The 26,391-nt window shown below is 46.8% G+C and overlaps 1 protein-coding gene across 1 annotated transcript in view; it reads right to left on the reverse strand.

Moving 5' to 3' along the window:
• The window catches only part of LOC308263639 (collagen alpha-4(VI) chain-like), a gene marked incomplete at both ends in the record, with an annotated part of 92,593 nt that extends 70,720 nt beyond the window's left edge, over positions 1–21,873 (reverse strand). The window contains 5 exons of the mRNA XM_080696624.1: positions 2,620–3,225; positions 4,560–5,147; positions 7,492–8,094; positions 19,535–19,666; positions 21,810–21,873. Of these exons, the coding sequence (XP_080552750.1) occupies positions 2,620–3,225; positions 4,560–5,147; positions 7,492–8,094; positions 19,535–19,666; positions 21,810–21,873 (1,993 nt within the window). The remainder of the gene's footprint in view (positions 1–2,619; positions 3,226–4,559; positions 5,148–7,491; positions 8,095–19,534; positions 19,667–21,809) is intronic.
• Positions 21,874–26,391: the final 4,518 nt, after the last annotated feature.

Here is a 26,391-nt window from a genome sequence, read left to right on the forward strand (position 1 = left end):
TTCATTATTTATGTTAGTCTTTTACCTATCTCTAAATTGTATTGTTTGCTTTTATTGTTGCTAATTTTTAGGATTTCTAGTTGGAATATTAATATACCTTCAGATATAGCATTTAGAAATATTTTATCCCATTCTATCAGTAACTTTTAACTCTGTCTACATTGTCTTTGGATATACAATATTTTTTTATTTTTTAGGGAGTTTATTTACCCTTTTGTTGCCTGCACCATTGAAATCATATCTAAGAAATCACTGCCAATTTCAATGTTGTGAGGTTTTATGACCCAGATTTTCTTCTAAAAGTTTATAGTATTAAGATTTATACTTAGGTCTTTTATCTATTTTGAGTTAATATTTGTAAATATGTTAGGTAAGGGTCCAATTTTATTATTTTTCATGTAGTTATTATTTTTCAACAATATTTAGTTAAAAGATTATTATTTCCTCCACCAAATGTTCGTGGAAACCTTGTCAAAAATAACTTGACAATATATGGAAGAATTTATCTCTAGGCTTTTATTTAACTCCAATGGTTTATATATCTGTCTCTGGAACAGTACTACACTGTTTCAATTATTGTAGCTTTATATGGTTTGAAATCAGAAAATATACATCTTTTAGCTTTGTTCTTCTTTGAGATTGTTTTGGGTGTCTAGAGTCCATATTCCATATCAGGATATATTTTTTCTGAAAAATAAATAAATAAATGTATGATAGCTTCACCTAAAAAAAAGAAAATAAAAAAATATTCTCTGGTAATAAAGAAAGCAAAAAGAAATATTGAACTGTTATCTTTTAGTCATCAAAAGCTTGGTATCAGACAAATGAAACTGTTTGTGAGATTATCATCATTAATATTGAATAAATTGCTATAAAACTAGATGCCAACCACTAAGCCAAGCATGGGAAGGAGGAATGGGGAGGGAATGGGGTGGGGATCGGGTAGGGGCTAACTGGGCGATGTGTGCATGTATGTCTACAAAAGTATTTTCTTTATACCATTATGATGTATGAATACATTGCACCAATAAAAAATAAAAATAAAATAAAATAAAAGTAACAAGTAAAAAAAAAAAAAAAAAAGAACTGAAAGGTCAAAGCATTCCAGGAGGGCAGTGCAGTGCTCAAGGGTAGACACAGAAGTGGAAATATGTCAGACAAATATATATGGCAAATTATGAGTAGTTCAGAATAGTGTGTGTGTGTGTGTGTGTGTGTGTGTGTGTGTGTTACTGGGGATTAGACCCAGAGGCACTCTACCTCTGAGCTATACCCCCAGCCCTATTTTTTTATTCTTTATTTTGAAACAGAATCTCACTAAATGAGGCTGGCTGCAAACCTGTGATCCTCCTGTCTCAGCCTCCCAAGTACTGGGATTGCAAGTGTGTGCCACCACGTCTGGCTGTGAAAAGAATGTTTAAAAGATGTATCAGAAGATATAAGGCTCAGTGGTTCCCAATCAACAGAGTACCCATCCTCGGGGAATATTTTAGAAATATACGAAGGTATTTTGGATTGCATAATTATTCAGAGGTGCAGCCAGCAGAAATCGGGAATATTAAAATCTGTACATTATGGCCGGACGTGGTGGCGCATGCTTGTAATCCCCGCGTTTGGGAGGCAGAGACAGGAGGATCGCGCTGGTTCAGAGCCAGCCTCGCTGGCTTAAGAGACCCTGTTTCCACATAAAAATGTTAAAAAATAGGTCTGGGAGTGTAGCCCGCGGGAGTGTAGCCCAGAGGTAGAAGGGCTTCCAGGAACCCCAGTACCACCAAAAAAGAGAGAGAGAGAGAGAGAGAGAGAGAGAGAGACCCTGTTTCCAAATAAAAAATATATTAAAAATAGGTCTGGGAGTGTAGCCCAGAGGTAGAAGGGCTTCCAGGAACCCCAATACCAAAAAAAAAAAAAAAAAAATTCCGTACATTATGAAATGTACAGGAAAATCCCGCCTAAAATTCCCATAGCATCTCCTTTGAGCACCTGAATGTCCACCAGAGGGAAGACTTCATTTCATCTCTGGGCACAGGCTCTTTCTCCTGGAAGAGATATCTGGTACCTTGGATTACTGTTCAGAAATACTCACTCCTGATCCCTCACTTCCATGGTAGGAATATCTTTCCCCACTCCACTGATGTGGACATAGTCATATGACTTGCTCAGATGCCGCGGGGTCTTCAAAGCACTTATGTGGTTGGGTTTCTCTCTTGTACCTCAAAGTTACCATGAGAGGGACATACTCAGACTGGCCTTGTGACCCCAGGAGGATGAAGAGGAACTCAGGAACAGAGCCAAACTTAGATCAACCAAACCCCAGACCTGCGAATCAGCCCAGCTGGTAAGATCAGCAAAGCTAGCCAGCTGGGCCCGACCAACATCAGCTGACCTGGGTCTTCAAGAATAATTCTTTCCAGTCACTGACCTTTCAAATGACCTGTTAGGCAGCATCACTATGGTGAGCATAGTTAATGAATACAAGGAGTGGCCTTGAAGCATCTCTGGTCTCCTCCTCCTTCCTACCCACAGATGTACTCAGTACTCAGTACTCAGGAATTCAAAATAGCCCCCGCTCTCCTATCCTCTTATGCTGAGACTTCCCAGTGGCTCGTGCACCAGCCTTACCTACAGTGGCCTCCTTAGCTGCCTCTGTGCTGAACTCTGGCTGTCCGGTTCCTTGGATCAGCCTCCTCAAATCCTGTATCACCTGTCTGACTCCGTCTTCTCCCGGCGTGTCATATACAAGGGCTGGGAGCCCGGCCCCCTCCAGTTCTCTCCTATCGAAGTCCTGCACGCCCACAGACACGACCTTCAAGCCTTTCTCCCTCAGTATCTGTGCAACATCCCAGACCTCATCTTCAGATTTGCCCGAGGTGATGACCACGATGTACTGGGGGACGCCTTGCAGAAGCCGGCTTCCCGCTGCCTCCTGGAAGAAGGTCCGATGAAGGTACCGCAGAGCTTTGCCTGTCCTCCGGGAGCCGCCTCGAGCCACAAAATGCTCACGGATGTGGGTCACCATCTCATTCTGCGTCTTGTAGGTATTGAGCAAAAACTCAGTGTGACCTTGATCCCCATACTGAGCCAGCCCCACCTGGTACCTGTCCCTCCCAACCTCCAGCATGCCCACCACTCTGGAGAGGAAACGCTGTGTCCACTGAAAACTGGCCTGGGATGTCCCCTGGGAGGTGTCCACGAGAAAGACCACGTCTGCATAGGCTCTGGCAAATTCTGGAAGCAAAGGAAGAAGAGGGAGCAGAAAAGCAAGAAGAGACGGTAACTCAAATTGAGCTCCTAAGAAAACTGAATGCAAGGATGGTTTGAGGGGGCGAGGAGCGAGGGAGCGGTTGTACTGACACAGTGCCGCACATTCTGCACTTTCCCTGCTCTGTGCAGGACTCTTGTCCTGAGGCTCACTTCTCCTCTGGCCTGCAGCCGTTATGGTCTTATCTGCTTTATTAGTACCTTGGAGTACTAATGGGGGAGCAAGAGCTCCCTGCTAAGTAGTCACTCTATGCTACAGCTTTTATACACTTTATCCCACTTAACCCCTGGAAAGTAGTTTTCTAGGCAAGTATTATTATCCTCATTGCACAAAGAAGAGGCCGAAGAGAAGTGTATCAATGCTCACATACCTAAAGTGTGGTCAGTGAGAGATTTAAAAACAGGTCATATAGACTTTAAAACCCAAGTTGTTGTTGTTGTTGGTGTGTGTGTGTGTGTGTGCGTGTGTGTGTGTGTTCCTGAGGATTGAACTCAGGGACATTCTACCTCTGAGCTATACCCTTAGCCCTATTTTTTTTTTTTTTTTTTGGTGGTGGTACTGGGGTTCCTGGAAGCCCTTCTACCTCTGGGCTACACTCCAAGACCTATTTTATATTTTCTTTGGAAACAGGGTCTCTTAAGCCAGCACGGCTGGCTTCAAACCTGCGTGATCCTCCTGTCTCTGCCTCCCAAGTGCAGGGATTACAAGCGTGAGTCACCATGCCCGGCTATTTTTTCATTTTAAAACAAGGTCTCACTAAATCGCTGACACTGGCCTCCAACCTGTGATCCTTCTGTCTCAGCCTCCCAAGTACCACGACTGTAGGCATGGGCCACCACATCCAACCCATGCTATTTCTGCACAGTATAATGTTCCTTCCCTTCTTTTCTACCCATAAGAGCTCCATCCATCCTTCAAGCCTAAGTCAAACACCCCTTCCTCTAGGAAGACTCCTCAGGCTTCCACGGTAACAGACATGCCTTCTCCTGTCCCCCCACCCGCCCACTACACCCAGAGTGTGCTGCTTTATATGGTCCTCGGTGTGTAGATGGAGCAGTGGGGTTTTTTGTTTTTTGGGGGGTTTTTTGGTGGTACTGGGGTTCCTGGAAACCCTTCTACCTCCGGGCTACATTCCCAGACCTATTTTTACATTTTTATTTGGAAACAGGGTCTCCTAAGCCAGCGCGCGCGGCTGGCTTCAAACCTGCACGATCCTCCTGTCTCTGCCTCCCAAGCGTCGGGATTACAAGCGTGCGCCACCACGCCCAGCCGAACAGTGGGTTTTGACACAGCTTCTTACCTTTGATTTTTCCCTCCACTGCTGAGCAGAGAGTATGAAGAAGACTTCCCGAGAAATCCTGCAGGATGTTGAAGCTTTCTGTGTTGAAGAAAAACTTCTCGAATGGGTCGCTGGCTATTTTTTGCAGTTCCTGGACATCTTGAACATTGACCCCTACCACGAACACAACGACTCCATCTTCTTTCAACCGGTCAGCTGCATCTTGGACCTCGTCGTTGGACTCACCATCTGTCACCAGGATAATGATCTGAGGAACCCTGTCCTTGGCGCGGCTGCCACCCGTCTCTGTCAAGTAGTTGGTCCTGATAAACTCCAGGGCGCTCCCTGTATTCGTGCCTCCCATGCGGTAGGGGAGGTTCTGGATGTGCTCCAGGACCACGCTCTTCAGAGGGTACTGGTTCAGCTGAAACGCTGGGTAGATGTTGTCATTGTATTGGACGAGGCCAACTTGGACCCGGTCACTGCTGATGTCAAGCCCCAAGATGATGGCGTACAAGAAGTTCTTCACTTTCTGGAAGTTCTGGGGCCCGATGCTAGTGGAGCTGTCTACTAGGAACACAATGTCTGCCGGGGCTGCCTCCCTGCAAGCTGCAAGAGAGAAAGAGGAAGAGGAGCAGGCTCACCGGGTCTTCACTCAAAATGCCCAGCATCAACAGCGCTGAATGTGTACCAAAAGGAAGGGGCAGCACCGAGGGTCCTCAGACCCCACCCTCACCCCATGACAGCACAAGAGAAGTGACGGCCTTCCCTCCCTCGCGCTGCCTTCAGGGCTTCAGACCTGCTCTGCTGATACCTCGAAGTATCGAGTGCACTTGGGCAATGCACTGAATCTTAGAAGGAATGAAAACACGTGTGGAAATTGTGCATCACGCTGAAAAAGGGGGCGTCCTCTCTCGTCGGGATAAACCGCCAGCCTCTTTCCAAAAACCTCATCTCTAGGAGTGTAAAAGCCGCGTTCCTTGACTCATCTCACTGCAGCTCCGCCACCAAGGCGCGCCGCCATCTACTTATTACACGCCTCTTTGAGACTTCACGTCCTTCTCTATGGCACTGAAATCCTTACCGGAGCCCTTGTACTCTCCTGGGGCTTGGGGGGAAGCCATGAGCTTCTGGAGCTGACAGTACCAGCACTCTGCCCAGGGCCCTTGGGTTCCTTTCTACCATGTCTGTGCCCTGCTTTTCCTAAGACTTCCCGCCAGCTATGGAGCTGCTTTGCTTACAAATAAAAGATGAATAAAAATATATAAATATAGAAGCCCAGACCTTTGCTTTGCCTATCTCTGATTCAGAGTCAAGACATCTCTGAAACATAATGTGTATTACTAGTTCCTCTGTAGGATCGGGCTGAAACTACCCTCTGTGGACCTTTTGCCTGAGATCAGACCCTTCCCTACTCTCCTCTCCTTTCTTTCCTGTGCACCCCACATCCTTACTGACCGCCCCCAGGAGCCCTTCCTTAACGGATCACATGTATCCAAATCCTGGTCTCAGGCTCCGCTTCGGGGAACACAACATAATACTCCTGCCCTGGTGCAGCAGGGCTGCTCCGAGGGACCTGGGATTCAGACACTAGCCCTGCCGTGCGCTTGTGGTACGTTTGGCCTCTGGATCGTCATCTGAAATATGCAAATAATGCTAATTACCCCGCATATCTAACAATGTTGAGAAGATGGATATGCCAGATGAGCCATGTAAACAAGTTCTGAAAGCTACAGAGCACCAAGCAATGGTACTTATGACTCCTACCTAAGTACTGAAACCCTCTTTGTAAGCCCTGAAGTGCCACGTAAAAATAAGACATATCATATGTATTTGGCCACACAAATGCAGTTACCACCTAGTACAGCCTCGATGGGTCAAAAGTTTCAGCATTTCTTCCAATTCCCCTGCTCTGTTAAGAAATACCAAAACAATGAATTGAGTACATCAGGCAGGCTCTATCCTCTTGTGATGGCGCTCACAGCAATCTTCTCCTTCTCTGCTCAGAGTTGTGAGCTTCATTATGGAGCTTAGTAATTCACTTATAAAAAATTCACCAGCTTATACCCCCACCCCAATAAAAGCACTAAGTTAATGGCGGTGCATCCTCAACACAAGTAACAACAGGTAGCCATGACCAGTGCTTACGGTCACTCCGGCTGCCTCCGCCCCTTGCTGAGCACTGGCCGTGCTCATTTCGTTTAATGCTTTTGACAACTCACAGAGGCAGATGCTATCGTCCTAGGAAGAAAATTTAGATACAGAGAGGTCAAGCGGCTTGTGCGAGGTGCCGTGATAGGTAGTGGAGAACTCAGGTATGGAGAAGTCAGGTATGGTGGTGCACGCCTGTAATCCTAGTACTCAGGAGGCTAAGACAGGAGGATCGCAGGTTCCAGGCCAGCCTCGGCAACTAAGCAAAGCTCTCAGCAACTTAGCAAGACCCTGTTTACCAGTTTAAAAAAAAAAAGTAAAATCAGAGCTGGGCGTGGTGGCGCACGCTTGTGATCCCAGCATTCGGGAGGCTGAGACAGGAGGATCGCGGTTCGCGGACAGCCTCTGCTACTCAGTGAGGCCCTTTGCAACTCAGTGAGACCCTGTTTCAAAATAAAGAAGAAAAATAGGACTGAGGGTATCACTTGGAGAATTTAAGAATAATGATATTCATTCTAGAAACAAATAGCTCTGCCTCCAAACTGGACTTACATGACACTACATTAACACATTAATATACTGGTGTCTCAGTCAACAGAACCAGGACGAGGCCTACAGGATTGCTGGGTCTTTGGCCACTGTTCAAGAGCTGCATACAGTACAGATGCCTCAGCGAAGCCGCAATGTCCAAAGTAAACACGCAGACACATGGGAGACGAACAGGAGGATAGGAGCGATGAGCAAGAGAGGACCCTTGGATTTGGGGACACGCACATGAGACAGGAGGGAGCGGTCTCCATACCTGGAGACACGAGGTCAGCAGGCCGAGCTGCCTTTGCCAGAGCGTCGCACAGCTCCAGCCGCAGCTTCTGTGCAAGACTGCCCAGGTCCGAGAAGCTGGGGGCGAAGGAGGTGAAGGTCTCCTCGGGGCTGCCGGCAATCTCCCGGAGCTCCGTCCGCACTGCATTCCGGACGCCGACGGCGTGAAGAAGGATGCCTGCCCTTCTGAGTGCCTCTGCGGGCTCCCGGACACCGTCCTCGGCCGGGCCGCTGCTGACCACCACGGCCATCTGAGGCACCCCCCGGCTGGCCCGGCTCCCCGCTCCTTCCTGGAAGTGTTGTTCTAGAATGAACTGCAGGCCCAGGCCCGTCTTGCGGCCCCCAGGCTTAAACTGAAGCCGCTGGATATGCTTCAGCACGTCAGCTCTGCGGTGGTAGGTGGACAGCAGGAACTCCGAGCGGGGCACGTCGCCATACCGGGCCAGACCCACGCGGATGGCCTCTCTGCTGACATTGAAGCCGCTGACCAGCGTGTACAAGAAGTCCCTCACGCTGCGGGCATTCTGGGGGTTCAGGCTGGTGTCCACCAGAAACACCACATCTCCCGCAGAGGCCGCCCTGCACACTGAGAAAAAGAGGTGCTTCAAGACGAAACACTGGGAGATTGGCGGCTGCTGGCTGGGAAGCCAGCTCCCTCCCCGTGCCCTCACCCACACCCGCGGGCCTGACGGAGCCACCACGCTCACAGCCCCGGACCCTCCATCTTCTCCGTGGCTGCGGCTGCTATCCACCCTCGAGACCCTTCATTCTTTTTTCTTTTTTTTTTTTTTTTTTTTTTTGTGGAACCCAGGGGCTTTTCTACCTCTAACCTATTTTATACTTTATTTGGAAACAGGTCTCACTAAGTTGCTGAGAGCCTCACTAAGTAGCTGAGGCTGGCTTCGAACCAGTGCGACCCTCCTGTCTCAGCCTCCCAAGCACTGGGGTTACCAGCATGCACCACCATGGCCGGCCGGCTTTTATTTTGTGTGTGTGTGATACTGGGGATGAAACCCTGGGGCCTTCTATCTCCAGGCTACACCCCCAGCCCTGTTTTATATTTTATTTGGAAACAGGGTCTCACTGCTGAGGCAATCCTCCTGTCTCAGCCTCCCAAGTACTGCATGCACCAAGTACTCCAAGATTACAAGTGTGCAACACCAAGCCCGGCTCCCTCTGTTCTTTCTGACAGACATTTGACCCTTCCCTTGGACGCCCTGCCCTGGCTCTCTGCACATGCCTTGCACTTAATCAAAGAGCCCAGGCTCCCATCAGTAGAGGAGCCACTGCCCCTGCCCAGGTCCCCCGTAGTGGCGGGCACACTTGTTCCCGGCAGCTCCCAGCACTGTGGCTGACTGCTCCCATCTGTGACTGACTGGGAGAAAAGGAAGGAAGGAGGGGGAGAAGACAGCACTTAGAAGGGTGGAACTCAAGCATTAATGAAAATGGATAAAGGAATCAGGACTTTAAAGCTGGGAATGACCCTACGATGCTATGTCAGATGATGCCGTAGCCACTAGGCACTCGTGCCCACTGAGCACGTAAGTGGAGGAATGGCCAAGAAACTGCATTTTGTATTTTACCAAATTGTAACTTATTTTAAATTTAAATAGCCACTTGTAGCTAATGGTCACTATATTACAACGACCCAAGTATGGAATTAGAAATCTCGCTCAACTCACAGAGAAGGAAAATAAAAAGAAAAGGAAGCCAGGCGTGGTGGCACACACTTGTAATCCCAGCATTCCAGAGGCTAAGACAGGAGGATCGCAGGTTCGAGGACAGCCTCAAAAAGTAGTAAGACTCATCAACCTAGTGAGACCTAAATGATAAAATATAAAATGGGTCTGGGGATGGAACTCAAGGGTGGAATGCCCCTGGTTCAATCCCCAGGACCATAAATAAACAAATAATCTGAATAATAATAAATATATAATAATAAGACTATTATTATTATTTATAATAAAAGGATGTGAAAAGTACATCAGCAAACCCAGCTCTCCTGAAAAACAATTCATATGCTGAACAACCATCAAAGTTAAAATTAAAACCCCTCTTTCGAGCCCAGAGCACTGGTACATTACTGAAATCCCAGCTAGTAGGGAGGCTGAGGCCGAAGGATTGCAAGTTCTGGGCCAGGCTGGGCAACTTTTGTGAGATCTTGCTTCAAAATAAAAAAATAAAAAGCTGGGCGTGGTGGTGCACAGTTGTAATCCCAGCATTCGGGAGGCTGAGACAAGAGGATCGCAGTTCAAGGACAGCCTCAGCTACTTAGTGAGGCCCTTTGCAACTCTGTGAGACCCTGTTTCAAAATAAGGAATAAAAAATAGGGCTGGGGGTATAGCTCAGAGGTAGAATGCCCTGGATTCCATCCCCCATGCTGCAAAAAAATTAAAAAGAAATAAAATAAAAAGAAGCCAGGCCTGGTGGCGAAGGACTAAAATGATGCCATGACAGACTCCAGTTAAAGCTTTAAGTAGGCCGGGCGTGGTGGCGCACGCTTGTAATCCCCGCGCTTGGGAGGCAGAGACAGGAGGATCGCGCAGGTTCGAAGCCAGCCGCGCGTGCTGGCTTAGAAGACCCTGTTTCCAAATAAAAAATGTAAAAATAGGTCTGGGAGTGTAGCCCAGAGGTAGAAGGGCTTCCAGGAACCCCAGTACCACCAAAAAAAAAAAAAAAAAAAAAAAAGCTTTAAGTAGAATAGGCCTAAGTTTCTGTTTCCTTAAAAGTCAAGTTTCTATTCCCCCATAAGCCATTGCCCCAGTTCCTGGAAAAACCATTAGCTGTGCTAAACTGATCTTCCCCCAGCAACAGCCGATTCATCGATCGGTGTCCAGTACATCTGGGTCGTCTGGAATTCGCAGATATCCGGGCGAGGTCACTCCAACCGGAGTAAGAGACCCCCACTCAATTCAGAACATTCTTGAGATAAAGCGCTGTGGGCCAGGCCAATCAGCTTAAAGGTCACCTTATATGGCCAATACTTCCCTGGTGATGACCCTTACCTGAAGCGCGAAAGTTAAACCTATGGGGGGAGCGGGTTTACAACAGGCTTTTGTTTCAAATTAACCAATCAGTGAAAAGATGGGCTGGGCTACCTTTCTAAAGGATAAAAGCTTTGTTCTTGGGGAGCACGGGGCTTTCTCTTCATAACCACTGTGCTGGTGCATGACAGGAGCCCAAGCTCGAGCTTGAATAAAGACCCTCGTGTGCTTTGCATCGGAATCGGCTCCTGGTGGTTTTTGGTAGGGTCACTGACTGGTCTTACAGTGACACATGCCTGTAATCTCAGTTCTTAGGAGTCTAAGACAAGAGAATTGCAGGTTAAAAGTCAGCCTCAGTAATTTAGTGAGGCCCTCAGCAACTCTGTGAGATCCTGCTTAAAAATGAAAAATAAAATAGGGCTGGGGGTGTTGCTCAGAGGTAAAATGCCCCTGGGTTCTATATGCCAGTACCACAAAAATTAATTAAAAATAAATAAACTAAGCCGGGCATGGTGGCGCACGCTTGTAATCCCCGCCCTTGGGAGGCTGAGACAGGAGGATCGCATGGGTTCGAAACCAGCCTCAGCTACTTAGTGAGGCTTTCAGCAACTTAGTGAGACCCTGTTTCCAAATAAAATATAAAAAAGGTCTGGGAGTATATCCCGGAGGTAGAAAGTCTCTGGGTTCCACCCCCCAGTACCACCAAAAATAAATAAATAAATAAATAAACTAAAAGGGCTGGGATTGTAGTTCAAGGGGCTGTGACAGAGTGCCCCCTGGGTTCAATCTGCAGTACCATGCATACAACAAAAATAAATAAATAAATAAATAAATAAATAAATATCCATGTATCAGAAAAGTAAGGAAGAGCTGGCACATGGTAATCCCAGCACTTGGGAGACTGAGACAGGAGGATCACAGTTCACAGCCAGCCTCGGCTACTGCTTAGTAAGGCCCTTAACAACTCAGTGAGACCCTGTTTCAAAATGAAGAATAGAAAATAGGGCTGGGGGCATAGCTCAAAGGTAGAATGCCCCTGGGTTCTATCCCCAGTACGGAAGGAAGGAAGGAAGGAAGGAAGGAAGGAAGGAAGGAAGGGAAGAAGTGAAAGCTTGGACACAGAAGAGTTGGAGACCTTGCATAATCAAGAGACACAAACTCCTCGTCATTTCCAGAGTCCCGGGTCCTCCCTTGCGAAAGTTTGCCTAGCCTCGCTCCTAAAGCCATGTGGGGTCTACAGAAAAGGCAGACAGTGATGGGATTTCAGGTCCTTTAGACTTCGCTTCCTGCTGACTCTCCAGCTCAAGGCCCATCTTACAGGGGAGAGAGGATTCAGCGGCTGTCTCAGGGAGGCCTGCTGGGACCACGCAAACCACAAAGTGTTTCTCTGGTCTTCCCTCATAGCAGAAGGATGCTCCCAGCTGTGGAGTATTTTTCAGGCAAATTTTGGCTCCATCATGTGTAACTCCCTAGATGTACTAGATCGTCATACATTTCCACTCTTGTAACCTCTCCACCAGTTCTTTGTGGGTTTTAGAAGATGTTTGAAACATCCTAAGATGGACTGTCCCTGATTCAGCTCCCAGGGAGGAAGCCAGCGCCAAGGGAAAATGTGGGCAGCTTCATGTTTTACCCCAACAAATAACAGCCTGTGTCATTGGATGTTGTTGTTGTTGTTGTTGTTGTTGTTGTTGTTGTTGTTGTTGTTTTGTGGTACAGGGGATGGAACCAGGGCATTCTACCTCCAAGCTACACCCCAGCCCTATTTTTCTTTCTTTCGTTGTTTTTTTTTGTGTGTGTGTGTGTGTGTGGTACTGGGGTTCCTGGAAGCCCGTCTACCTCCGGGCTACACACCCAGACCTATTTTATAGGTTTTATTTGGAAACAGGGTCTCTTAAGCCAGCGCGGCTGGCTTCGTACCTACACGATCCTCCTGTCTCCGCCTCCCAAGCGTGGGGATTACAAGCGTGCGCCACCACGCCCAGTCACCCCACCCCTATTTTTTATTCTTTATTTTGAAACCAGGCCTCACTGAGTTGCAAAGGGCCTAAGTAGCTGAGGCTACCCATGAACTGTGATCCTCCTGTCTCAGCCTCCCCAGTGCTGGGATTACAAGCGTGCGCCACCACACCTGGCTGTATCGTTGTGTTTGAATATTAAAACTGCAGTGGTGTCTCAGTGGTACTTCAAGCTACTCAGTCTTCTCTTCCTGCCTCCTCCCCCAATCCTCTCTTGATACGCCCTTCATCTTTAAAAGTCCTAACAATCCGTTCAAATAACTGCAGAAAAATTTCACAGTTGTCGCCCTCATTTGGTGACACTATTCCTCTCGGGATGATAACTGCCCTTTGGAGCACCCCGGACCCTTTTACAAGAGCATTTGAGAGTATGGTAATACATCCAGAAGTGTTACTTTTAATAGCTATTTTTTGTCTTTTGGGATTAAGGGTTGAAAGAATAAGTGTCCGTCATTTGCTAAAAGCTCCCAGATTCTGGAAATTTCTTCTTCAATGAATCAGTTCCCTTTTGCTAATTACAAAGCTCCTACAGTACTCCGTTAGAGTTGTCATGACCACTAGGTTGCTGGCAAGGTAATCATTTTGGCTAAAAGAATCCCATGCCTTACCAATCCTCTGTGCCCTGGTGAATCCAACACTAGCTGCAAGGGAGATAGTCGCCCAAAACAACTTCCAAATCTCCATTCTGGACAGGACCCTAGAGAGAAAAAGAAAGTTCGTCATTAAAAATGATGCCCTCCACCAGGCGTGGGGGCACACGCTTGTAATCCCAATGCTTGGGAGACTGAAACAAGAGGATCGCAGGTTTGTGGCCAGCCTCTGGTACTTAGTGAGGCTCTCCTCAATTTAGTAAGACCCTGTTTCAAAAATAAAAAGTAAGAAATTGTGCTGGGGATGTATCTTGAAGGTAGAATAACCCTGGGTTCAATCCCCAGTATTGAAAAAAAAATGCCTTGACACACTTAAAATGAGCGCAACATACTGCATGTAATTTATACCTCAATATGTTATTTTTTAATTAAGACAATTGTGTTTTTCCCCAAACCAACAGAAGTTTGATCAAAATAAAGAAGGAAATGCCAGCCAGGCATAGTAGCACACGCCTTTTATCTCAGAACTTGAGACTGAGACGGGAGGATCACAGGCTCCCGGTGCGCCTCAGCAACTTAGAGAGACGCTGTTTCAAAATAAAAAATAAAAAGGGATGGGGCTGTAGCTCCAGATTGAATGCCCCTGGAGAGAGAGAGAGAGAGAGAGAGAGAGAGAGAGAGAGAGAGAGAGAGAGAGAGAGAGAGAGAGAGAGAGAAGAGAGAAGAGAGAGAGAAAAGAAGGAAGAGGAGGAGGAGGAGGAGGAGGAGGAGGAGGAGGAGGAGGAGGAGGAGGTGTTGCCACAATATTTCAATTGTTGGAGGAGAAGGACCCTGCGGCTCTGACTCGGGGAGAATTCTGTAAGCAGCTGAAGTGTGTGTAGGCCTGCGACTTCCCTGTTGAAAGCTGTCCAGACAGTGCCTATAAAAGGAGAAAACACCCTGGGCATGGAGGAGAACTTCTGTTTTACACGCTGAATTAATTTGGTGGAACATAAACAAGTCTGGGTGGTTTCATTTGGATTTTATACAAGAGTTTGATGACCCAATAAACATTTGTAGCATGAAGAAATATCCCAGTGTCACCGAGGCGCAGCTGCCTGACCAAGTCAGCCTGGCCTGAAGGCGTCTTCCGTGCTCCCAGGAGGAGCAGAACAGGACTCCCTCCCCTAAACTCGAGACATTTCCCAAGCATCCCGAAAAACAGTCTCCCCACCATCCCATTTCCACCCGCTCACTCTGAGAGAGCACTTGAATCTAAAAATAAGACCAAGTCAGGTGTGGTCATGCACACCGGAATTCCCAGCATTCTGGAGGCCGAGACCGGAGGATCACGGTTCAAGGACAGCCTCAGCTACTTAGCAAGGCCTCAGAGGGAGAATTGTCCCTGTGTTCAAGTCTGAGTATCAAAAATAAATTTAAAAATTATCTTGGAGTTTTGGCTAAATAAAATTAGTTTTGGAATTTTAATATGTAAAATTTTAGAAGAATGTCCCCTGATTTGGAACTCAGAGTCTATAGAGGTAGAGGAAGGGCTACTTGCCTCTGTATTAATAGAGAAGTTATTTCGTTTGTGTAAGTTAACTTATATTATTTGGTTTAATTCATCCCTTTGACATATTTTTCACTTGATTTCTGCCTTATAAGTTATTCTGCTAATGTCTCCATATTTCTTACCACAAATCTCAGAGAAGCCAGCAGAAGGGGCCTTATTCTACTCAAGAAATCAGAAACAAGAAGGTTAAGTAGAACTGGCTGTGGTGGCACACACCTGAAATCTCAGAACTTTGGGAGGCTGAGAGAGGAGAATCACAGGTTTGAGGCCAACCTCAGCAACTTGGTGAGGTCTTCAGCAATGTAGTGAGACCCTGTTATAAAATAAAATATAAAATAGGGCTGGGGGTGTAGCTCAGAAGCAGAATACCCTCGAGTTCAATCCCAGTATCACACATAAAAAAATGAAGGCCGTTAGTTAAGTAGTTAGTATACCAGAGCTACACCGACCAGCCCCCGGGCCCAGGTGAACTAACCACGGATCCCGTCAAACATCTGCTGCAAACACTTCGGGGAAAACTCTTCAAATCTAGACCGTCATCCAACTCTTGAGCCCACCTGATGTCAAGTGAAGACCCAAATTTACCCTGGAGTAAGAAAAAAAATGTAAGCTTCAAGACTTAAGTTCGATCTTCAAAGAACGCCGCTTTGTATCCAGACACTGTTAGGAGCCACAGAGCATGAAATGGCAAACCTTCCCCTTACGCGTGGAGAAATGAACTATATATTTGGGGAGATAAATTTTACAGACCAGAAACGATAAAAATATCTGGTGAACACTCAACATACCAAAGAGCTTAAGCAAAAAATCTCGACTTTTTTTTTTTTTTTTTTTTTTTTTTGGTGGTACTGGGGTTCCTGGAAGCCCTTCTACCTCCGGGCTACACTCCCAGACCTATTTTTACATTTTTATTTGGAAACAGGGTCTCCTAAGTCAGCGCGCGCGGCTGGCTTCGAACCCGCGCAATCCTCCTGTCTCTGCCTCCCAAGCGCGGGGATGACAAGCGTGCCCACTGCGCCCGGCTAAAATCTCGACTTTTTAGTCTGGGACCTTTCGATGGAATCGTGCCTGGAAATTATCATCAGCATGCCCCAAAATACCAGACACCCAGCAACTGCGTTCCTCTTTCCAGAAACTGTTAGATATAGTCATCCTGCATCCCTGTGGGTACATCTCCATTGTTTATATTTAATTTACTCCTTAAGAATTATTCAAAGAGCCGGGCATGGTGGCGCACGCTTGTCATCCCAGCATCGGGAGGCTGAGACAAGAGGATCATGGTTCGCGGACAGCCTCAGCTACTTAGTGAGGCCCTCTGCAACTCAGTGAGACCCTGTTTCAAAATAAAGAACACAAAATAGGGCTGGGGTGTCGCCCAGAGGTAGAATGCCCCTGGGTTCCATCCCTAGTACCTCAAAAAAAAAAAATTCAAAGGCATGAGATGATCTATGTTATTACTTACACACACACACACACACACACACACACACACACACACACACACACCAGAAACAAGCTTAGAGAACCCTTGACTTCAAAGAAATCTCACAGGCTTTGGTTCCGGTGTTGACACAATCACTTCCCCTACGGACTAGAACAAGTCATCTTGCCTTCCAGAGTTTAGTGATGCTTCTGGAAGTTTAGTCCTGGTTTGAGAGACCTACTCAGTCGACTCCTATTGTACAAACTTCCCCCCAAAGGATCAGGCCAGTGTTTCTCCAGTAAACCCATTTGCTGTCACTGCTGTTGTTGTTTTAGAAACAGGGTCTCACTAGGTAGCTGAGAGTCTCAGTACTTGCTGAGGCTGGTCTCGAACCTGCGATCCTCCTGTCTCAGCCTCCCAAGTACTGGGATTACAAGCGTGTGCCACCACGCTCTGTGTTAGTGGCTCTTAAACTTGAGTGTTCGCCAGACAACCTGTCAAAAGTCAGCTTTCTACTTGCAGACGGCATGATACTATCTATAGAAAACCAAGAAGACCCCATACCCAGCAGGCACAGTGGTGCGACCTGAAATGCCAGTATTGGGAGGCTGAGATAGAAGTACTACGGATTCGAGGTCAGCCTCAATAACTTAGCGAAACCCCCAAAAGCTTAGTGAGATCCTGCTTCAAAATCTAAAAGGATGCCGGGCATGGTGGCGCACGCTTGTAATCCCCGCGCTTGGGAGGCAGAGACAGGAGGATCGCGCAGGTTCGAAGCCAGCCGCGTGTGCTGACTTAGGAGACCCTGTTTCCAAATATAAAATGTAAAAATAGGTCTGGGAGTGTAGCCCGGAGGTAGAAGGGCTTCCAGGAACCCCAGTACCACCAAAAAAAAAAAAATCTAAAAGGAATGTAGCTCAGTGGTAGAGCCCCCCTGGGTTCAATCCCCAGTACCACACACACACACACACACACACACACACACACACACACACATCACACACGTGTGATGTCTATGTATATGTAAATATGTCCAGACCAAACATCATAAAACCAAACACCTGGCAGATTTATGGAACTAAGCCAGAGAATTAGCCTGATTTTTTAAGGGGACTTGGTTAAAGACTACACAGAGACTACGAGGCTGAGACAGGAGGACTCCAGGTCTGAGGCCAGCCTCAACAACTTAGCAAGGCCCTCAGTAACTTAATGAGACCTTGTTCCAAAATAAAATATAAAATAGGGCCGAAGGTGTCACTCAGAGGTAGAATGTCCCTGGGTTCCATCTTCAATACCAAAAAAAAATGAAAAAAAGAAAGAAAGCACAGAGAAATCTAACAGAGTCCGCGTGTGACTGCAACCCATGTCCAAGAGGGCCAGGAGGGATGTGGCCAGAATGAGGATCTTCTAAAACAGCCACAAACATCCATGTAGGTAGTAAATATTGTTGAAACATACAACATGGAATGTTTTGGGCAAACGATTCCCTGTGTGCTCTTGTTCAGGGCTCAGAATATTTACGGCCAAAATGACAGGCAGATATTAGTCATCATTTCGCCTCTTCGTGACCCCTAGGGCACCGTATTTGCTGTTTCTGCAGAATGCAGACAGGGCTCCATTACCCTTAGCCGGTAGCAAAATTAATACCTCCATAGACCCTTCCAGAAAGCTCATTCCTGAATGTTGGAAACTGTGAGGGCATACTGCTTTCAGAGGCTACGGGGCAGCCAGTAAAGTATGACTATAATTCCAGTACTTGAGGCTGAGACAAAAGGATTACAGGTTCAAGGCCAGCCTCAGCAACTTAGTGAGACCCTCAACAACTTAGCGAGACCCTGTTTCAAAACAAAATAAATGTAAATAAATAAATACATAAATAAATAAATAAATAAATAAATAAATAAATAAAAGGGTTAGAGGTATAGCCCAGAGGTAGAATACCCCTGGGTTCAATCCCCAATACCCCCAAAAACGTCATTGGGCAATGCTTTCAGGGCTGAAATTTTTTAAATGTCCTTCTGTATTTTTAATTTCATGGACCTGCTCCTGAGCCTCCGAAGACCAATACAAACCAGAACAAATGGGTGCTACCACTTTCTCCTGTGGTGCCCGTGAAGTAATTCTCAGCCTGTGTCCGATTCCTTCCTCCCACAGAGGTCACCCCATGCAATTACCACCCCACGCTTGTTCAGTGAATTTACATGTAGACATATCCACCCCAATGATCTAAAAAGTATACTTAAGACCTAATTCTGATCAACTTCACGTGAACCCTTCTTAAATTAACATAAAAATAAAAATAACCATTTTCTTCAACCCTAGTAAATGAAATGCATGTTAAAGTATTTGGGAGCCGGGCGTGGTGGCGCACGCTTGTCATCCCAGCATTCGGGAGGCTGAGACCTGGAGGATCGTGGTTCGCGGACAGCCTCAGTTACTTAGCGAGGCCCTCTGCAACTCAGTGAGACCTGGTTTCAAAACAAAGAATAAAAAATAGGGTTGGGGTGTAGCTCGGAGGTCGAATGCTCCTAGGTTCCACCCCCAGGCCCACAAAAAAAAAAAAAAGTATTTGTGGAGAAGTGGACGCATATCTACACTTGAGCTTGAAATGCAGTGAAAGCTGATCACAAAGCCAGGCGTGGCTGCATACGCTTGGAATCCCAGTGCCTGAGAGGTGAGACTGGAGGATCTCAGGTTCGCAGCTAACCTCAGCAGTTCCTCAAGGTCCTCTGCAACATATTGAGACCCTGTTTCAAAATAAAAAACAGGCCTGGAGGTGTAGCTCAGAGGTAGAATGCCCCTGAGTTCAATCCCCAGTACCACAAAAAATAAAAATAAGTAAATAAAAGCTGTTCGCAGTCTCCAGGCTTGGCAGTCTCCAGGCTTGGCGGTGTGCACCCGTAACCCCAGTACTTGAGAAACGGACAAAGGAGGTTCGCAGGTTTGAGACCTGTCTCTGCAACTTAAGGAGACTCTGAGCAGCCTAGTGAAGCTGTGTTTCAAAATAAAAAATAAAATAAAATCCGGGCATGGTGGCTGGTTATCCCAGCACTCAGGAGGCTGAGACAGGAGGATCGCAGTTCACAGACAGCCTCAGCTACTTAGTGAGGCCCTTTGCAACACGGTGGGACCCTGTTTCAAAACAAAGAATAAAAACTAGGGCTGGGGGCATAGCTTGGAGGTAGAATGCCCCTAGATTCCATCCCCAGTACCACAAAAAATAAAAAATAAAAATAAAGAATAAAACTAGGGCTGGGGGTATAGCTCGGAGTAGAATGCCCCTGGGTTCCACCCCCAGTACCACAAAAAAAAAGAAAAATAATTTAAAAATAAATAAAATAGGGCTGGGGGTATAGCTCGGAGGTAGAATGCCCTTGGGTTCCACCCCCAGTACGATGAATGGATGAATGATAGTACCTACCCATCAAAGTGTCCCGAAGAAAAGGAACTTCCTCCTACCTGGAAAAGCCTTTGCGGCTGGGCCTTTCAATTTCTCCTTGTGATCCTCATCACTGGAGCCCTGGGGATTTCCTAGAGCCCGGGAAGTCTCCAGCAGAAGCACAGCCAGCTCCGCCAGGGTTTCAGACTCTCCTGGGACCGTGGGGCGGGGAGGCAGATGGCTGTGTTTATGGTGACTGACACACTGCTTGCACTCATGCGTGTTTTATTGCCGTGAAAGAAAGATGGTTATTCGACTCATAAACACTCATCCTTACAATGAACACAAAAACATGGAGAACATTCTCCGAAGGGGGAAAAAATAGTAATAATCAGGTCACCTCAATGAACCCAGCCTTTTCTATGTTAATTAAAATTCCCAGGAATAAAAAAGTCTTTGCAATTGTCCCTATTTCAATGTTTTATTTTCCATATAAAGTATAAGCCGGGCATGGTGGCGCACGCTTGTAATCCCCGTGCTTGGGAGGCGGAGACAGGAGGATCGAAGCCAGCCATGCTGGCTTAAGAGACCCTGTTTCCAAATAAAAAAGTATAAAAATAGGTGTCTGGGAGTGTAGTCCGGAGGTAGAAGGGTTTCCAGGAACTCCAGTACCACCAAAAAATAAAGAATAAAAAATAGGACAGGGAGTGTAGCTCAGAGGTCAAATGCCCCTGGGTTCCATCCCCAGTACTACAAAAATAAAATAAAATAAAGTATAAGTATCTTGAGAGCAGATCTTAGGTGTGATTCATCTTAAAGTCACTTGCCAACCCAGACCTACTACAGCAAAGAGAGCCTTACACATATCGGGTCCTCACACACCACATATAATGAGAGAGTGGGTGGGTGGGTGGGTGGATGGGTGGGTGGATGGGTGGATGGGTGGATGGGTGGATGGGTGGATGGGTGGATGGATGGATGGATGGATGGATGGATGGATGGACGGATGGTTGGGTGGATGGGTGGGTGGGTGGATGGGTGGATGGATGGATGGATGGATGGATGGATGGATGGATGGATGGACGGGTGGACGGATGGACGGGTGGATGGGTGGATGGGTGGATGGACGGATGGGTGGATGGATGGATGGATGGCTAAAGAGATAAATCCATGAACTAAACAAGGACAAACACTCCCTGCCTGGGTAGCATTTGCATAGGTAAGTAAGTGCTGAGGCTGCGACAGGAGGACCACAGGTTGAAGGCCAGCCTCAGCAACTTGTGAGGCCCTCCACGAAAGGTGAAAGCCTGTTTCAGAATAAAGAATAAAATAGAGGGTATAGCTCAGAGAGAATGCATCCATCTTGAATGCTCTGACCAAGCCCATGAGCTGGGCATGGTTGTGCACACCCATGCTTGGGAGGCTGAAACAGAAGGATCACAAATTTGAGGCCAGCCTGGGCAACCTAGTGAGACCCTGTTTCAAATTTTTAAAAAATTAAATAAAAAGACCTGGGTGGAGGGTATCTCAGTGGTACAGTGCCTCTGAGTTCAATCCCCAGTACCACAAAAAAAAAGAAAAATAACAATACTAAAACAAAACTAAGCCGGGTGTGGTGACCCATGCTTGTAATCCCAGTACTTGGGGAAGCTGAGACAGGAGGATCACAGGTTCATGGCCAGCCTCAGCAACTTGTGAGGCCCTCTGCAAATTAGTGAGAGCCTGTTTCAAAATAAAGAATAAGGCCAGGTGTGGTGGCGCATGCTTGTAATCCCAGCATTTGGGAGGCTGAGACTGGAGGATCACAGTTCGCGGACAGCCTCGGCTACTTAGTGAGGCACTGTTTCAAAAATAAAGAATAAAAAACAGGGCAGGGGGTGTAGCTCGGAGGTCGAATGCCCCTGGGTTCCATCCCCAGACCGACAAAAAAATAAAGAAAGAAAGAAAGAATAAAATACACCCCTGGGTTCAATCCCCAGTGCTACAAAAAATAAAAACTAATTAGCAATCAGGATGGAGTCAAAAGGAATATAAAAATACCTACGTGTGAGTTTGCACAAGTTAGGGTAAGAGTTACGCAGATACATAAAGAGACATGATAGCCGGGCGTGGTGGGCACGCTTGTAATCCCCGCGCTTGGGAGGCGGAGACAGGAGGATCGCGCAAGGTTCAAAGCCTGCCTCAGCGGGTGTAAGAGACCCTGTTTCCAAATAAAATATAAAATAGGTGTGGGAGTGTAGCCTGGAGGGAGAAGGCCCCTGGGTTCCATCCCCAGTACCACAAAAAAAAACAAACCCATAAAGTGACATGACGATTACTCTGCTTAGAGAGAAAATCGTTTCTTTCTCAGTTTACGGTGGGTATTCCAGGTGAGCAGGGGGAGGCCGTGCAAGGGCTCAGGGTGATGCAAACCCGCCATATTTACCACGTGGCATCAGACATTCCTGCAAGTATCCAGGGTGGATGGAAGAGCCGAGCCAGAGACCTCCTCCCCTCTATGCAAGTAGGGCGGAGGTTGCCCCACGCCTACAGCTCGTCCCTGGCCACCCCCCACTGCCAGGAGGGCCTGAAGTTTGCTTTCCAGCTAGGTATCCCTGTGCTCAGCTCGATCCGGTCCCCATGGAGGCGGGAGACGGAGGATGGACGGGGAGCGAGGGAGTCGGCGGCCATCAGGCCTCTGTTGCATCCCTGTTATAGCCCTCTGTATCACCTCGCCTCGGGATGGGGAGGGCGCGCTTACAACGCTGTGCTGTTTACTTTCTGGCTCAAGCAGTTGCAGAAATGGGGTCAAATGATGCTTCCTGAAATCAGCAGCCACTAGAAAGGCAGCCTGTTAGCAGCAGCAAGGAAGGCCCTTTACAACAGCGAGACCCTGTTTCAAAAAAATAAAAAGCCTAAAAAATAGGGCTGGGGGTGTAGCTTGGAGGTAGAATGCTTCTGGGATCCATCCCCAGCACCACAAAGAAGGAGGAGGAGGAGGAGGAGGAGGAGGAGGAGGAGGAGGAGGAGGAGGAGGAGGAGGAGGAGGAGGAAGAGGAGGAGAAAATAGGGTTGCGGGTGTAGCTCAAAGGTAGAATATCCCCTGGGTTCCATTCCTAGTAACACAGAGAAACAGAGACAGAGAGAGGTTCTATTTCCTTTACAATGATTGGCACAAAGTAGGATCTTAAAAATATTTGTACTGTGAATAGAGAAACAAATAGCCACTCCATGATATACCTAACCTCCAAAAGACCTCCTCCAGCTTCTGGTAGCCGCGATGTGATGTGCACAGACATTGCCTCTGGACGTGGACTCTGAAAGTCATTGTTTTTAGGAAGACCCAGAGCGGGCGCACAGCTGGTGAGAAGAGGGCGAGGGATCTCCCATAAGAAACTGGTATTTTTAAAAATGTGTTTGTTAGTCGGGTGTAGTGACACATACCTGTAATCTCAATTCCTGGAAGGCTGAGATAGGAGAATCCCAGGTTCCAGACCAGCCTCAGCAACACACCAAGGCCCTCAGCATCTTAGCGAGACCCTGTCTCAAAAGGGCTGGGGGTGTAGCTCAGAGATAGACTGTCCCTAAATTCCAATGCCCAGTAAAAAAAAAAAAAAAAAAAAAAATGCTATTGTTCATTAACAAAAGGACATGAGAAAATGTACTTTCTAAAATCACAGATTGGCAGAAACGTCACTGTTAGAAATCACGTTTACTGAGAATGAGACACCTCAGTGTTTACTCGAGGGTCTAAGTCATTTTCACACAGAGAAACATCTTCAATTTCCACCCCAGGTGTGGAACTTCAGATAAGGGTTTTGCGCGTGGCATTTCACATTTATTTTAACTTAGTTTCCAAGGAAACAGGACCCTATGTTTTCATCTCAGCACAGGCCTGATATCCCTCCCTTTGTACACACCCCTGCTTTGTTACCTAGACCTCACCACCAGCCCCCAAAACCTCTGTCTTCCTTTGTCTGGCAGGTGCCCCGTGGTCTCTCTGGCGGGAGGTGCCCCGGGTCAGCAGCTTAGCCTGGCTTTGTTAGATGGAAGTGCGCCCTCGGTGGTCATTATCAGAAGGCTAGCCAATGTGTGCGCGACACAGATCATCTACGTCTCAACCGAGGCTGCTAGTCACTGCCATGAGAAGCGCGCAGGGAGGCACCAGGAGACTGGGCAGCCACACTTTAGTCAGGAGCGAAGTCCGAATTGTTTTCAATTCCAAAATGGTAATGCCATTTTCCCGAAGGACACATAAGCAATTAGCAGCCGTTTTCTTTGGTAACTGATTGCATCTGCTCATTCTGATTCCTTTCTATTCTTTCTGTTCTTTTATCTGAAAAGTGCCTCAAATTAGAGTGTCTCCGTCTTCATCTTCACTGATGGGAGAGCAGAGAATAATGGATAAAGAAATGATGATCTCAGGGAGGAGGAAGGGACATAGACAGAGATGATGAGATGTAAGCCAAGGAATTAATATGATTCAGGCCCCATCAAAGCCTACAAGTCTGCACAAGAGAAGGAGTCGTCACTTCAAATAGGGAAGAAATACCGAGGCTGGAAAGAGGAGACCTGGTGCTAAAGTCAAGAATTCCTAGTGTCGTGGGAAAACACGGTAACTTCCGTGGGTTCTTGGCTTCGGTGGCAAGAATTTCAACACGCACCAGTCAGAGATAAAGGCGGAGGTTTAATGCAAGTAAAAAGATACATGTTCAGGGGAACACAGGCCATTTCAAAACCATGAGAGCAGCCATGGGGAGAGAGGGACAAAAGCTACCCCAGAGCTGCCCCCAAAATGGCCCTGAGCTCCTCAGAGCTGTACTTTCCTATAGAGCCTACTAGAGAAGGGGTGACCAGGGTCACGTGGAATGGCAGCCTCTTCTCTTTGAAGCTTTCTGGTTCACAAAAGACGGTAATTCCTTTTGGGACAGGACCCCTAGGGAGCAGAGACAGCAAGCTGGGGCTGTCAAGGATGTGGGGTTCTTTAACAAAAGGTATAACTTTTTGGGGGGAGGATCTTCCTGGAGGCAGACAAAAGGTGAAGCTCTAATCACCGCAGAAATTTTCTGAGCCAGCCCATTATGATCTGAGAGTATGGGCCTGGCTTTTTAAGAATGACCAAGCTCTGTTAAACCGAAGATTTCAGATTTTGAAACCATATTTTTCCTTTTCTTCCCAAGGCTTCTCCTTTCTACCTAAAATTATATTTCTTCTAATCTACCTCATCACTAGGATTTGGGAAATGTAAGTTCCGTGTGTTACTTCAAAGCCCCCATCGTTGGTGGGCAACGAGGACAGCCCAATACAACAGAGGTAAAAACAAGGTAGATTAGTGGTCCCTGCGCGCAGTAAGTGCCCTGGATACAAGGAGGCGCCACCTACCTAAGAATAAGGTACCAGCCCGTTGCCTTGGTAACGCTGTACAACGTACCTGGTTAGAGAAGGGGCAGGGTTCCATTTTGGGCTCCCCAGAGTGTCTGCCAGGCACACTGCTCTTCTTCTCTTCCCTTAGATTTGTTGAAGCTACAAGGAGATATTCGTTTTAATTTCCCAATTCAATGTATCTATTTGAATCAAGGAGAAGAGCCCCAGCACCACTGTAACAGCAGCACCAGGGGTCCTAAGGTTGATCCCATGGCAGACACAGCTTGCAGCTCCAAGTTCTAAAGACTACTTACTCTCTGTAATAAGTATTTCAACAGATGCAGTTTCTTATAACAAAGGGTCTCGGAGTTCCTAGTCAGTGGTCTTTCAGAGGTTTATATTACATAAATTTTGATTATTACAAGAAACTTCCTTTTTAGAAAAGTGGTTCGAGCCGGGCGTGGTGGCGCACGCTTGTAATCCCCGCGCTTGGGAGGTGGAGATAGGAGGATCGCGCAGGTTCAAAGCCAGCAGCGCTGGCTTAAGAGACCCTGTTTCCAAATAAAAATTAAAAAAAATAGGTCTGGGAGTGTAGCCCAGAGGTAGAAGGGCTTCCAGGAACCCCAGTACCACCACCAAAAAAAAAGAAAAGTGGTTCGACCCCAAAAATCAGCCTTATTATGACAAGCCAGGCATGGTGGTGCATGCCTGTAATCCCAGTACTTGGGAAGCTGAGACAGGAAGATCACAGATTTGTGGCCAGCCTCAGCTACTTAAGGAGGCCCTGTTTCAAAATAAAGAATAAAAAATTAGAGCTGGTATCAATCCCTGGCACCACAAAAAATATATAATAGAAATCTAAACAACTTATAATAAGAAAGTACAATAATACTCCCAATAATAAACACAATACAAAATAGACTAAGTAACAAAAAAGTAAGAAAAGAATAAAAGAAAGAAAAAGCTGCCAACTAATGGAAGGAAAAACAATAAAGCATAAAACTTAGCCTGAACTTCAAAAACCGAGGCAAGAGAGGAGCACAACAGGTGGCGGGCTGGTTCAGAACAGTGCCTAGATCCGGTCCACCCACGGGTGATACCCAGCCAGAATGAGACCTGACAGCCTCACTGTGCTTGTGACCTCCATCCCGAACTGTTCACTCAACTTTTCTGAAATTCCGCCTCTTAAGCTATGCCCAGGCAGGGTAACTCTGGTCCCCTGACTGGTTCCTGTTTTTTGCTTCAGTTTACTCCTCAGACCTAAAAACAACACCCGGTGTGCTTTGTGAAAGCATAATTTATAATTTTCTGATTACTACTAATCCTCTCTCTCTCTCTCTCTCTCTCTCTCTCTCTCTCTCTCTCTCTCTCTCTCTCTCTCTCTCTCTCTCTCTCGTTTTCTCTCCTTCCAGCCACCATGAGCTGAGAAGCTTCCCTCTGCCACGATGTTTTCACCTTGGAGCCAGCCAGCCATGGACTGAATCTCTGAAATCATGAACCAAATAAACCTTCCTTCTCTAAAAAACAAAATCACAAATCTCTAAGAATAGATAATAAGCACTGTCAAGGTTGGGGTTTTTTGTTTTGTTTTGTT

This window comes from Muscardinus avellanarius (assembly GCF_963383645.1).
Source record: "Muscardinus avellanarius genome assembly, chromosome: 5".
NCBI lineage: Eukaryota > Metazoa > Chordata > Mammalia > Rodentia > Gliridae > Muscardinus > Muscardinus avellanarius.